A 13593-nucleotide genomic window follows, 5' to 3' on the forward strand; every position below is an offset into this window, starting at 1 on the left:
TTCCATCGGCCTTTCACTCCTTCCACCACCTGCTGCCAGAAACAAAAAAAATAGTCAGACAGCCTTCTTGCCAATGGTCTTGTTTATTTACAGTAATTATACCATTACTACATTAATTTTGAGATATTAGATCTTGTTCATTGATGTTAAAATGTTGCATGTAGAACCTTTACCAATAAACTGAAGTCCTATTCCTAAAATAAACCATCTGAAGAAATGAGAAGTGGCAAAAATGACCTCACTTCACAGAAATGTCCTCACTCTGAAAGTCTTAAAGTCAAACTGTTGCTCACAGATACAAGTGCAAGAACACACACACACACACACACACACACACACACACACATACCTTTGGCGCCCAGTGTATTTCGGGGGTCACCGTGCGCCCAAACTCCTGCAAAACAGCGGCTTGACACCAGCCGGCTTGAAAGAATGCACGCAGGAGGATGAAAGAGAGAAGAGAGAGAAAAGAGGATGGGGGGGTGGCAGGGTAAAAAGGGAAGAGGCAAAATGGCAAGGCTGGCAGAGATCACATGTGGAAACCAAAGATGGCTTTTCTTTGATGTGGCAGATGCACGCATTCAAAACAGATCTTCTGAGAGCGGAAGAAAGGCAGGAAAGGTGGATGTACCTTCGCTTTTTTTTTTTCCTGGTTTTTGTAGGAGTTGGAGAAAACACAAATTCTAATGAGAGAGGGAGACACGTGACGGGTTAACACAGAGCTTAAAGGAGAGGAAGGGGGTTCAGTTAAACATTGTAATGGGAAATGAAGCACAGTGAAGTTTGTTTTTGTTTTTGAAGGCTGATACTATTATTTTTTGGATTGAAAATGCCTGCGATAAGATTTTCTATTTTGTGCTGATACTCAATAGCTTTAAATTTGACCAAAAGAAATGGAAACTCCATGGTCTAACTGCTGTTTCAGAGGATTTTTCTGCTAAGAATAGCATTCTGGGGGAAACACTGAAAACTTTTGGCCGTGAAAATTGTCAGATTTAAAGGTATTGATCAGTTGCACAAAAATAGCAGCTTCAATTCAAAAACTCTCCGCGTCGTTTTTGGCCTTCCAAAGCCCGCACCAGTCGAGCCCTAATCTCAGCAATGCCAGTAAATGCGATGTTAACAATCAATCATTCACCTCGGAGTGGATAAACTGCATAATAAACTACAGCAGCGGAGCCGCACTACAACAGCAAGGCACGCTTTACAAGCCCACTGTGCATTCATATGGAAGCATATCGCATGCATAATTCAAATGGAAATGTAATATGTAAAATGGTAAGTACACACTGTGGACTGTACATGACACCGCATGAACAATGGCCTGTACATGACACATTAATGAATGACTGCACTTTGCCACGTTATAACCCGTTGCACTACACACTGTTTACAACACTCTACTGCACTTACTGTCTCCTGCTGCTATGCTGTATAACTGTGTTTGTACCATGTTTTTGACGTATTTTTTAGATACTTTCTTAATTAAATGTTTTTATATGTTATGTGTTCTATGTTGCACTGTAGTCCAAGAGAAACGATGTTTCGTTCCCTGTATGTATGTCATGCATATGTGGAATGACAATAAACAATAAACTAACTAAACTAAACTAAACTAAACTAAACTAAACTAAACTGACATATCAATTATAATTTTGACACCATTATTGCATAATCACATGAAACATATCTGTGCAGTTCAGGAAATACATTTTAATTTTCCAATTTGCATCATCATTTGAATAAAGCTACAAATAAAGCGTGCAAGTCTCTGTTTAAATGAAATGTCAATACTAGTATAGGAAATGTCAAATGCAAATGACATTATTGAATTTGAATTTGAATTTTGAGCCAAAAACTGCACATACAAGTGGCAAATTTAAATTCAAATGTAGGATTACATGGCCATTTTACATATTACATTTCCATTTGAATTATGCATGCGATACGCTTCCATACATTCAGAGGTGTGTGTGTGTGTGTGTGTGCGTCGTCACATTTTTCCACTGTAATGCTTTCTAAAAGTCTGCAAGCCATTAACGCCGGCAGACTCTTGATATCCTTGGATAGGTAATTTAGGCAAGCAGGTGGGCAGAGAGATAGTCTTTTCACGCTAATAGAGCCCTCGCCATGAAGCGAACCGGGGTGAATTGAGTCGAGGGGGGCAAAAACACCGACTGATCGACCGCCAATCAGAACCGCCCAATTGATGTTCCGAATAGATCGGCGGTGAGCGGCTCAAACGCCCGATCACGGAAGCCTTTGAGCGTGCAATGTAAAGAAATATGTTTCTACTGTAAAGAAATATGTTTCTACTATATGATTATGAACAGTTTGATGTATTGGAAAGAAGGCAGAGATTATGCTGCCTCAATGAAAAGCTTTTACTGTTGACGCTTGCTGTGCGCTTTCTACTGTAGAGAGACAGTAATCTGATCAGCGATCAGCCGCTCCGATCATCTTTCTGCACTGTTTTGTGCAGAAAGACGTTATTGCAGCGGGCGCGATGTTACGACTCAGTGTGATGTTGCTGAACACTAAAGACTTGTTTTACAGCCGCAGGCCACAACTATAATTAAACACACCCATCCAGACTAATGGAAGAAGAAACTCAGTGTGTCAGACGACTAATTGCAACTCTCGGCCCCTCTCTCTCTCTCTCTCTCTCTCTTTCACACACACACACTCGCTTTCTTTCTCTGTCTTTGTCTCTTAATCTAATCCGGCTCAGCAACTCTCGCTTTCTGGCCGTTGCCTCCACCTTTATCATCCTCCCTCTCTCTCTCTTTCCTCCTCCCTCCCTCCTTTCCCCCCCCCTGAAAAGGACATACTGGGTTTAATAAGGAACACCTCTTGATTGCTGCCCTATTCTCTCTCTCTCTGCCCTCAGCATTCATTCTCTTCGACCTGAATTGCTGCTGCTGTTGTTGCCTAGCCTGCAATATATTGTCAGTACAAGTACAAATACATTTCTGCTCTGTTTTAAGAGACAAGCACTAACTCCCTTTCTCTCTCATTTCAGGTCAGGTACTTTATTGCCATGACTGTCTATCAGAATAAAATTGCTAGGGTTAGGATTGCATTCCTAGTCCTAGTATGTATCAACAGAGAACTTCCTGATTGGCTGCCAAAATTTGTGACCTCCTGTTGCTACGGCATTTTTAGGAAAAGACACTGAGAAATCACACATCGTTTATTTGTTTATGATGCAGAGCGTACAAAATTTAAGGGGACAGAATTGTGTCATTTGATTATATGAAGATGTACTTCTTGGCATCAGTGGATTAATGACAACAAAATCCAAAATTGACAAGATGTTATACTAAGCATTCAAAAGCCAGTAAGGGCATATCGGGAAATAGCCATTGCTTGTGTGTCTGTTGGTGTGTGTGTGTGTGTGTGTGTGTGTGTGTGTGTATGTGTGTGCACAGGTATGTTAATGGCCTGGAGATGCATGTAAAGTAGTACAAATGTGTTGGGCCATCCTGGTGGCTCAGTTGGCGAAGGTGTCTCCCCTTCTCTTTGTCCCATTTTTCCTATATCTCTCACTGCTGTAAACTATAAAAAGGCAAAAATCCTCAAAAAATAATCTTAAAAATTAAAATGTCTCTCCCTTCCTGTGTTTCTGTGTCTTTCCTCCAGACATGATGGAGCGGTGGTGGGCGTGGCGGTGCGCCCTGGTCGCCCTGGCAGCTGTGCACCTCGGCCCCTCCCGCGGCAACGACTTCACCTCCGACACCCTGATCAACAACGTGGTGGCGGACCCCCGCACGGGGCGGCTGTACGTCGGCGCCGTCAACACGCTCTACCAGCTGGACCCCCGGCTCGGGGTGGAGTCGCGCACCGAGACGGGCCCCAAGCGGGACAACCGGCTGTGCACGCCGCCGGTCACCGCCGCCTGCGAGGAGGCCGTGGACACCGACAACCACAACAAGCTGCTGCTGGTCCACGGTGCCAAGGACACCCTGGTGGTGTGCGGCAGCGTCTTCCGTGGGATCTGCTCGCTGAGGAACCTGAGCAGCATCGAGCAGCTGCTGTACTTCAGTGACACCAAAGGGGAGAAGTCGTACGTGGCGAGCGCCGAGGAGAGTGTCTCCGTGGTGGGCGTGATGTCATACTTCTCCACGGGGGACGGCAACTTCACCGTGTTTCTGGTGAGGAGGATGGCAAACCATGCACACACACACTTTTAAGAATATTTATGAACGTTTAATGTAAATTATCGCCTCCATAGTGTAAGGAAATACAGTGAAATTGCAATTTTAAGAGAACCAAAAACATTGCCATTTTACGATCTTTGTCAGCCATATGGGAAAATAGTCAGTGTCTTAAAATTGCAAGTCTATCAGCCCAATGTCATTGAATTGGCCATTACACGATGTTCTGAACAGTTTAGAATGGTTTCTTTAGCACTTAGTTTTCCTTGGCCATCAAAGCATGGCTGTAGATGTATTGTTTCAATCTTTTAATGGTCAGTTCAGCAGGTATACAGGAAAACTCATTTGCTGGCAGCGGCAGAAAGAAAAATGACCGCCTCGGCCGCTCTGCACTGTTTTTGTGATGGCTCCAATCCTGAAAATGTTCAGGGCATCACATCAATTTGGCCTTTTTCACTTGGACTATTGATACTACTCACTACAATGTGTCCTATGAATTTGTCATAAATGTTTAAAAAAAAAGCCTAAAAATGTGGCTTTTAGAGGCAGAGGTAGGAGGTAATGCAGTGGTTCTCAAAGTGGAGTGCAGGAACCAGCAAAATGAGGAATAGTTTAATTCCACTATCCCCTTTTAGAGAATGTAGAACAATCACCACAGCCAGTAAATAAATGTACTGTATTGAGTGATGAGCCAAGGAATTTAAAGGACTAAATGAAAACAAGAAGCAGATGACTGGGAATGTATTGTTACAGCATTTCAGTGACACGTCTCTTCCCCTTCCGCCCGCAGGTGGGGAAGGGCTACGGCAGCCACGACAGCACCAAGCTGATCTCCACCCGCATCCTGCAGGACTACGGCGACTGGGTGGTCTTCGACAGCATCATCGAGGCCTCGGCCGTGCAGGCCAACCCCTTCGTCCTGCGCTACCTCCACGACTTCCGCTTCGCCTTCAAAGACGGCGGCTTCGTCTACTTCCTGTTCTCGCGGACGCTCGGGGTGCAGGACACCAAGAATTTCACCTTCATCTCCAGGATGTGCGAGGACGACCAGAGCTATTACTCCTACACCGAGCTGCAGCTCAACTGCAGCGCCGCCAACAAGTACAACAAAGCTCAGGTGATGATCATGTCTTCCTCCTAAACCTTGTTGAAAAGTTCTTAGATCGGACTTGATGATCAGTCTCGATTTGGCGGTCTCGACTACAGCTCTACCTCTGGATAAGAGCGTCCGCCTCATACTCTTCTTCTAAATGTACATATCTAACCTCCAGTCTTTCTCTCCATACATCCCCACCTCCTCCTTGCCTAGGCTGCCTACGTAGCAGCACCAGGCGAGGTTCTGGCCAGGAGCATGAGCGACTCGGGTCAGTACGGGCCGGTCTCGGCCTCCGACAAGGTCCTGTTTGTGACCTTCTCTTCTGATGAAGACCCGTCCACCTCAGCCATGTGTAGGTATCATCGGCACGCTGGAAGACGGTGCTGAAACTGCTCCTAACTGTGGCTATGTCATGTGTTTTTTGTGCGTTTATGTATTTCTGGACTGTCGAATATACCAGTCTGCCTTGTGCTATTAAGGGGATTGATGAAGATTTACATCATTTTAAGCCATTTTATAATCACAACTCTTAAGATACCATCACTCAGCAGCTGTGTGTGTGTTAAGTGTGACCTACATTGGCAAAGTAGTTACTGTAGCCAGCGTTGTTCCTGTTTGCAGGTATGTACCCCCTGCGCTCCATTAACAAGAGGCTGGTGGAGATCATAGGAGCCTGCTACAGCGACAACGGCATCATCAATGGGAAGGCTGCTGTCTATTCGCCTTACTCCTCCAAGTCGGAAGAACTGTGTAGCAGCAATAATCAGGTGAGGAAGGCTGTGTGTGTGTGTGACAGAGAGAGAGAGAGAGAGGGGAAGAGAGCAAGCATGCAGCCGAAAGAGAAAGAGATACAGATAATGAGTCAAATTTTCTCTCCTCTCCATCAGAAAAGCATGGCGAGCATTTACAGGTGTGGAGCCGAGTTCCTGCCCTCCCCGTTGGCCAGCAAGGCCGAGTTCGCCCTGACCGCCGAGCCCGCGCTGGTCCGCAAGGGCCACGTGACCGCCGTGGCCGTCGCCGTGGAGACGGAGCACGCCGTGGCGTTCCTGGGCACCGCCACCGGAGAGGTGACCGGCCCGACCGACCTTTCCAGCTTTCCATCCTTCTTTCTTTACTGCTTCCATTTCTTTCTTGCTGGTTTCTTTCTATTTTTTGCCCTCTTTTGTTATTCTTTCTCTTCTTATTTTTCATTCTTGCTTAATTTCTCTGGTGTATGTCTGGTCTCGGTGTGTCTATCGTTTTTATTTTATCTGTGAGTCTGTATGTCTTTTCTATCTGTTTGAACTGTCTTTTCTGTGTCTCTTCAGTGGATAACAGGAGTCTTCAGGCCCCTTCAGATATTTTAGTTTTATGGCTTTGGGGCCTGAGGAGGTGCGCATAGGAAGTCCCCCCGCAGTTTGAGTGAGCTCCAACTCTTCTGCAGTGAAGAACGGCAGAACCCTCCTGAACCCCTTTGAGCTTAGCTGGTAGAGACGTACTGCTGTTATCAAAGCAAAAGATGCTTCTATTAAGTATTAATTGAAGGGTGTGCGCACTTACACACCCTTAGTAGAAACCTTAGTTTTCCATTTTTAATGCCTTGTCAGAAAATAATATTTTTTACTTTTATTTGGTGCCTACTATATCAAAATTCAAGCGAAAAAAGTCTGAATTAATGGGTTTTCATTTCTGGCCTCAAGGCAATAATGACTAGAACATCTGAAAAGTTTTGTAGACTTTAGATATCCACTGTACATCTTTATTGATTTGAAGCTGCATTTTGCAAGATTTTTATGGAAAGATGCACCCATCGTATCAGCCTAGATAGATAGGTGTGTCTGAAACAGAGGAGTGTCCCATCCTCCTCCTGTGACACTGTAGATTCGTCTATTTGCCGAAATGAAATTCCAGTGTCCGCTATGGACACTGGTGGGAAATCTTCAGCAGTGAGCAGCGCTCCGTCCAGAGAAAGCTGAACTCACCAACATTAGATCTTTTCCTCTCTTGTCTCTTTGGTTTCCTTTTGGTATAAAGCTTCACAGACGGTCAGGTTGGTAAACTTGAGTGTGAATGAGGCCATGAAAATAGACTAAAAACTGACATTTCAACAGATCCTGCTTTTAAGAAAATAAAGCATCCTGGATCTGGAAAATAAAAGTAGATCCGGTCTCTCAAACAGGAACTATCTCTCCTAAATGGTATCCCTCCGCTATGTTCTCTTCTATCAATAAAAATGCTATTTGGCAAAATTATGTTCTAAAACGTTGGACCCAAGTTGAAAATCACAGTAGCAGGATCTGTTATTGAATATGTTCACCAACATGTTAAATGTCAGCTTTCAGTCTATTTTGGTGATATTGGTGATTAGTTTATATTCTGGTTTTCATGGCGGTCAAGTGCCAAATAACCCCCGTGTTAAAACTAAGTGGAATATTGCTTTAATATCATATCTCACGCTGAGGATGCAGTTGAAGGTGCTTCACACAAAGAAATGGAGAGAATAGGAATGGAGGAAGGACGCGGAACACTGGCCAGGGTCTGAATCAAAAACGTTAATCGAGGTTTTGTGCTGCCGCAGGTGCTGAAGGTGCATCTGTCAGCCCACCCGGAGGTGTACGGGCGAGCGTCGGGCGACGCCACGGGAGACAAGGTCAACAAGAATCTGCTGTTCGATTCCAGCCTCCAACACCTGTACATCACCACTGAGAAAAAGGTCAGACTCACTCACACATGCATTGATTGATGATTCTGTTTTTTTACCCATCCATTTAGGGGAAGGTCAGGGATTCAGTTGTTCACATTCCTTTCTTTCATCTTTTTTCACGTCTTCCATCAGGTCGGGGGCTTAATGAGTCTTTCATTTATTCACTCTGTCTTATTTGATCATTCATTCATTCATTCACCCAACAGCAGTACATCCAACACCTCTACATTACCACACAGAAGACAGCCATTGATTTATTCACTCATTCCCTTTCTGTCTTTTTCCTCTGTCTTTTCTCTTCATCTTGTCCTTTCTCCATTTCATTCCTATCGCTCTTTCCTGCACCGAAGTGAAATTGATGTTATTGATTTTGAAATGAATTAATTAGAATGCACTTCAAGAGGGCAATTTGCTTTGATCAAGTCAAGTGACAGTACTCGCTCGTTCCATCTGCTAATTTGAATTTATTAGATTGTTCTCTTGTTGCTGTCAGAGAGGACAATTATTTCCACAGCTGGTTGGAAGATATAATTCACCAAAGAAATGACCATCCAAGACCGAAATGATTAGATGTAATAAAGAAAATCACAAGTAGCCAGCATCATAGATGGAATTGCCTCTCATGTGTCGAAAGCGTTTCCAAGTCGGACCAATTTTTGGAGACACAATGTTCCCTTTCTGCATAGCGATGGATCCAAATCTAAGTTATGAATTGCTTCGCAGTCAGGAAAGTAAAACTAACGGAAAATGAGATGACAAAAGTAATGAAATGAAAAAGGTAATAATAACTGAACAACGGTACACAAGTAACAAGGTGATGAAATGTGTTGTTTACTGTAGATCACCAAGGTTCCAGTGCAGGCCTGCCATCTGAAGACGGACTGCCACTCCTGCATCTCTATGAAAGACCCTTACTGTGGCTGGTGTGTCCTGGAGGGACGGTGAGTCACTGTGTGTGTGTGTGTGTGTGTGTGTGTGTGTGTGTGTGTGTGTGTGTTAAGGTTCAACCAATATTGGTTTTTGGAGGCTGATATTTTTGCACTGGAGCTGCAGATAGCTGATATTTTGTGCTGACATTTGATGCCTTTAAATTTTCATGTTCTTTTTTGACTTACTCTTATTCTTACTTTTTATGTTCAGCACTTGGAGTTGCATTTGATGTGTGACTTGTGCTATATAAATAAAGTTTCATTCTATATAAATAAAGTTTCATTCATGGCAAAAAATGTTTAAAACATTTCAAGTATTCAGTGTTTTCTGCATGAATTTTATTCTTGTCAATGTGGAAAAGCCTCTGAAACAGTGTTTAGACCATCATGGGACACTAAAACTCTCCACTGAAACATTAACACATACTTGTGTGGAATCTGATTAAATGGTAGAATGTTAAAAATCACTTCCAACATGTTTATCTTCTTCAGTATGGGGTTTATGGGAAATGTGGTCTTAATTTTGAGAAACACTACATAAACAATACCACTGGTGTGAGATCGAAGCTACTAATCATCTCCATCATGCTCTCATTTGTTTACAGTAATTATACCAATGTATCACTATTTATTCCTGCAATAGAGTGATGGTTGCCCTGTCTGACAACTTTGTTGATCAGTATGCTGTTCCAGTCTGCTGAATTTCAAGTTGCTCAGTAGGTGAAAGTGTCTTTGACATTGGTATACTGAACACTCATGAATTAATACTGACTTGTGGGTTTGGCTGAGCAGAGATTTCACTTTAGGAAAAATCCCCATCTTCTCTATCTGAAAAGTCACGGAACAAATTTATATGTGATTGGAGCTTTAATCTGCCAGTCACGGTGTTTAACATTGTCACCGGCTGGTTGATCCACAGGTGCACCAGGAAGTTCGAGTGCGATAGGTCGACGGAGAAAAACACCTGGCTGTGGTCGCCCAATCAGCAGTGTGTTCAGATCCAGGCCTTCAGCCCCCCCAACCTCAGCTGCAAGAAGACACAGCAGGTACTGGACCAAGACATGGTGTGTGTGTGTGTGTGTGTGTGTGTGTGTGTGCGCGCACGCGTCTCTCTCCTCTCGACTGGAAGTCCCCCTGAGCTAAGTTCAGACTTGCTGAGCTCTGCTTAATTTAGTCCAGTCAAAACTCCCCTAATTCTCCATAGAGTCGGTTCTCTTACTTTTGCTTTAGGGAGTGACAGAGAGAAAAAATGAAAATGTCACTGTTTCTCTCTCACCGTTGTATTACGCACAATGAGATTGCAGTTGGCTGCTAGCCAAATGCATTTTCCATCAGATTTTCATGTATTGACTAGTCAGTTCCCTTTCACATCAGTATCCTTGAGTTGTCAGTTGGCTGGTTCGCCTAAGATGCCACAGAAAGTTACATAGACCACCACTGTGTATCAGTTTGGCCAATCAGTGTCGTCCACTGGCGATATGATGGAGGTTCTTCCCTGACCACAGCTAAATAATGCTTAATAATGTCTTGTTGTAAATTCATTCTTCATTTAAATGCAGTAAGAATTTCATTTGGGCAAACAGGGCAAATCTGCAGCATCTCGATCAGCGGGGACGGAGCGCTCTTCTCCACACTGTGTGATTTATGCTGATAAGACAGCTGGATTTTTACATTAAAAATTGCCTACTGCAGCTTTAAATTCTTAAAATATTGAAAGAAAAAAAAACCCACCTCAAAAACCCCAGAAGTCCCTGGTGAATTTATTTGGGGGATTCTCTGGTGTGAAAAATGTGCGAGTTGCCGAAGTTCAGAAAGTTTCAAATTAAAACTTCAGCAGTGGAATTAAACTGTTGAGGTCAGTAGGGAGTAATGAGGTCTCGATGTTTAAACAGCACAGTTGAATAGTAATTATTACGGCACTACACACACAGAGTAATACACACGCACATATATGCATATACACACTCCAACTCGCACACTCGCATTCAGTCACTAACTCAGTCACGCCCATTTTCTCGCTCTGTCTTTGTCAGTCTTTAACACACACACCCACACCATCTGTCAGACACACACCCAAAGATACGCACTCCCTCCTTGACACACGCACTCCCTCTCCCTCCCTCTCTCTTTCTCTCTCTCCTCCTCACACAGACAAGCTCTCGCTCTCTGACACACACACTCCCTCTCATACACTCACACACACACACATACATTCCCTGTCGTCCTCCCTCACTCTCTCACTCTCACACAAACTCAATATTACACACACTTTCTAACTCAGTCAGTCACGCTCATTCTCTCTCTGTCTCACACACACACACACACCTGGTTTCTTTGTCTCACGGCGATGTGAGTGCCGCCAGTAGAGGTGTGATGTGAAAAATAATTACTCCTCTATTCTCATTTTCTTTTTCATCTCTCCCTCTCTCCCCTGCATCTCCCTCTTGTGTTTCTATGGCACTCGCCCTATTCCTCCCGTTATTTCCCTTAATTCCTCTCGTTACCCCTTCTCCTCTCCTTAACTCCTCCTCATCCTTCCTCTCCTCCCTCTATCTCTTCTCCTTCTTCACCTCCTCCTCTTCCCTCTCTAGGTTGACATCAGCGTGCCCGCCCTCCCCAGGTTGAGGCCGTCCGATAGCTTGCAGTGCGTCTTCGGCTCCTTCCGCAGCGGAGCCGTGATGGCGCTCGACCGCCAGGTCACCTGCACCCTGCCCGACCCGGTGGTCATCCCGGCCACTCCTGACCAGCAGGGTAGGTTGACTGCCAGACGTACGCACATGGGTCTTTCTCACAATGCGTTCTTGTATCCTCCGTGACTCGTTTGACGTAATAGCTAACGGCTGAAGTACGATTCCAAAACAAAGGAACACCGAGGACGACGGATGGATAAAGAAAGTTGACTTGCTAGCGAAGGATGCGACGGATGGTGATGATAAATGGGAAGCCCCAAGATTCATTGCGAGAAAGACGCATCACATCCAAGCAGCGCGCTATAGTCTATAGTATAGTAGTGCAATTTTTCTCTGCAAGAAATGTGAAATGGAAAAATCATTCTTCCAATTCAACTGCAGGAAAAACTAGCGTCAGCAGGGAAAACTAGCGTCAGCAATGAAAACTAGCTTTAGCAGTGAGAACTAGCATTAGCAGTGAAAACTAGCATTAGCAGTGAAAACTAGCGTCAGCAGTATCTTATTGTCCATCAGCTGGTCTATAAAGGGTTACTGCCACAGGCATTTCGGACATGGCAATTCATGAAGGACCTAATGAAAATCCTACAGGCTCTTAGACACAGCAGCACATGGACATGCTGGACCTTCGGGCAAGCAGAAAACGAGACAAATAATGTCTAAATATACACTCACCGGCCACTTCATTAGGTACATCTGTTCAACTGCTTGTTAACACAAATATCTAATCAGCCAATCACGTGGCAGCAACTCAATGCATTTAGGCATGTAGACATGGTCAAGACGATCTGCTGAAGTTCAAACCAAGCATCAGAATGGGGAAGAAAGGTGATTTAAGTGACTTTGAACGTGGCATGGTTGTTGGTGCCAGACAGGCTGGTTTGAGTAATTCAGAAACTGCTGATCTACTGGGATTTTCACGCACAACCATCTCTAGGGTTTACAGAGAATGGTCCGAAAAAGAGAAAATATCCAGTGAACGGTAGTTCTCTGGGCGAAAATGCCTTGTTGATGGCAGAGGTCAGAGGAGAATGGCCAGACTGGTTCAAGCTGATAGAAAGGCAACAGTAACTCAGATAACCTCTTTACAACTGTGGTGAGCAGAAAAGCATCTCAGAATGCAACACGTCGAACCTTGAGGCAGATGTCACTTTGGTAGCCGGTTGACACTGAACTGAAAGCTGATACCTACCCAGTATTAGTAAGGTGTACCTAATGAAGTGGCCAGTGAGTGTATAACAACCAAGCTTGAAAAAGAGAGAAACCTGAAAAAGATTGTTGTGGCGTGGCTGTAAGTCAGTTCAGTAACATCTTAAGTAAAAGTGAATGGTGTGATAACATAGATTTGATGCTAAATTTAGGTTGCTGTGACACAGGAAACTGTCTTTAGCACTCTGAGTTTTAGCTTGAGAAGAGTCAGACAAGGTGAAATGTACATGAATTGTTCAGGTTTGCGTCAAAGCCCCAAAATTTGTCTACATGTGCAGTTTGATGCCCTGAACATTTTTCTTTCCTCCATTACCAGCAAATGTTTTTGCCTCCGTATCTGCTGAACTGACCATGATGGGACTGAAAAAAAATGTATATGCCTCTGTTTTGATGGACAAGAAATACAATAGTGCTAAGGAAAACATCATCAACTGTTCAGATTGTGATATAATGGCCAATTCAGTGCAAAATTGCAATTTTAAGAGAACTGAGAATGTGCCGTTTTCCCACATGCCTGATTATCATAGATAGTAAAATGGTAATGTTCTCGGTTCTCCTAAAATTACAGATCCATTGTATTTATTAATTGTCTCTCGCTCTCTCATTTGTGTGGGTGTGTTGGTGTGTGTGTGTGTGTGTGTGTGTGTGTGTTTGTGTTCAGACTACGTGTCAGTCCCAGTCAAGGTGCTGGTGAACGATGACATCGAGGTGGCGTCCGGAGAGTATCACTTCTACAACTGTGCTGCTACTGTCAGGAAGAACCAGAACACACCGTAAGACACACACCACACACACACACACACACACACACACACTGTCAGTAGACTTCCCA

At 44.0% G+C, this 13593-nt stretch overlaps 1 protein-coding gene across 2 annotated transcripts in view; it reads left to right on the plus strand.

Moving 5' to 3' along the window:
- Positions 1-3647: 3647 nt before the first annotated feature.
- The window catches only part of LOC139924895 (plexin-B2-like), a 47189-nt gene continuing 37243 nt past the window's right edge, over positions 3648-13593 (plus strand). For both annotated transcript variants that reach the window (XM_078282001.1, XM_078282002.1), the window contains exons 1-10: positions 3648-4154; positions 4948-5274; positions 5467-5605; positions 5875-6020; positions 6141-6320; positions 7811-7945; positions 8777-8877; positions 9785-9911; positions 11457-11616; positions 13423-13534. In XM_078282001.1, the coding sequence (XP_078138127.1) occupies positions 3648-4154; positions 4948-5274; positions 5467-5605; positions 5875-6020; positions 6141-6320; positions 7811-7945; positions 8777-8877; positions 9785-9911; positions 11457-11616; positions 13423-13534 (1934 nt within the window). The remainder of the gene's footprint in view (positions 4155-4947; positions 5275-5466; positions 5606-5874; positions 6021-6140; positions 6321-7810; positions 7946-8776; positions 8878-9784; positions 9912-11456; positions 11617-13422; positions 13535-13593) is intronic.

Source organism: Centroberyx gerrardi, chromosome 24 (assembly GCF_048128805.1).
Source record: "Centroberyx gerrardi isolate f3 chromosome 24, fCenGer3.hap1.cur.20231027, whole genome shotgun sequence".
Taxonomy (NCBI): domain Eukaryota; kingdom Metazoa; phylum Chordata; class Actinopteri; order Beryciformes; family Berycidae; genus Centroberyx; species Centroberyx gerrardi.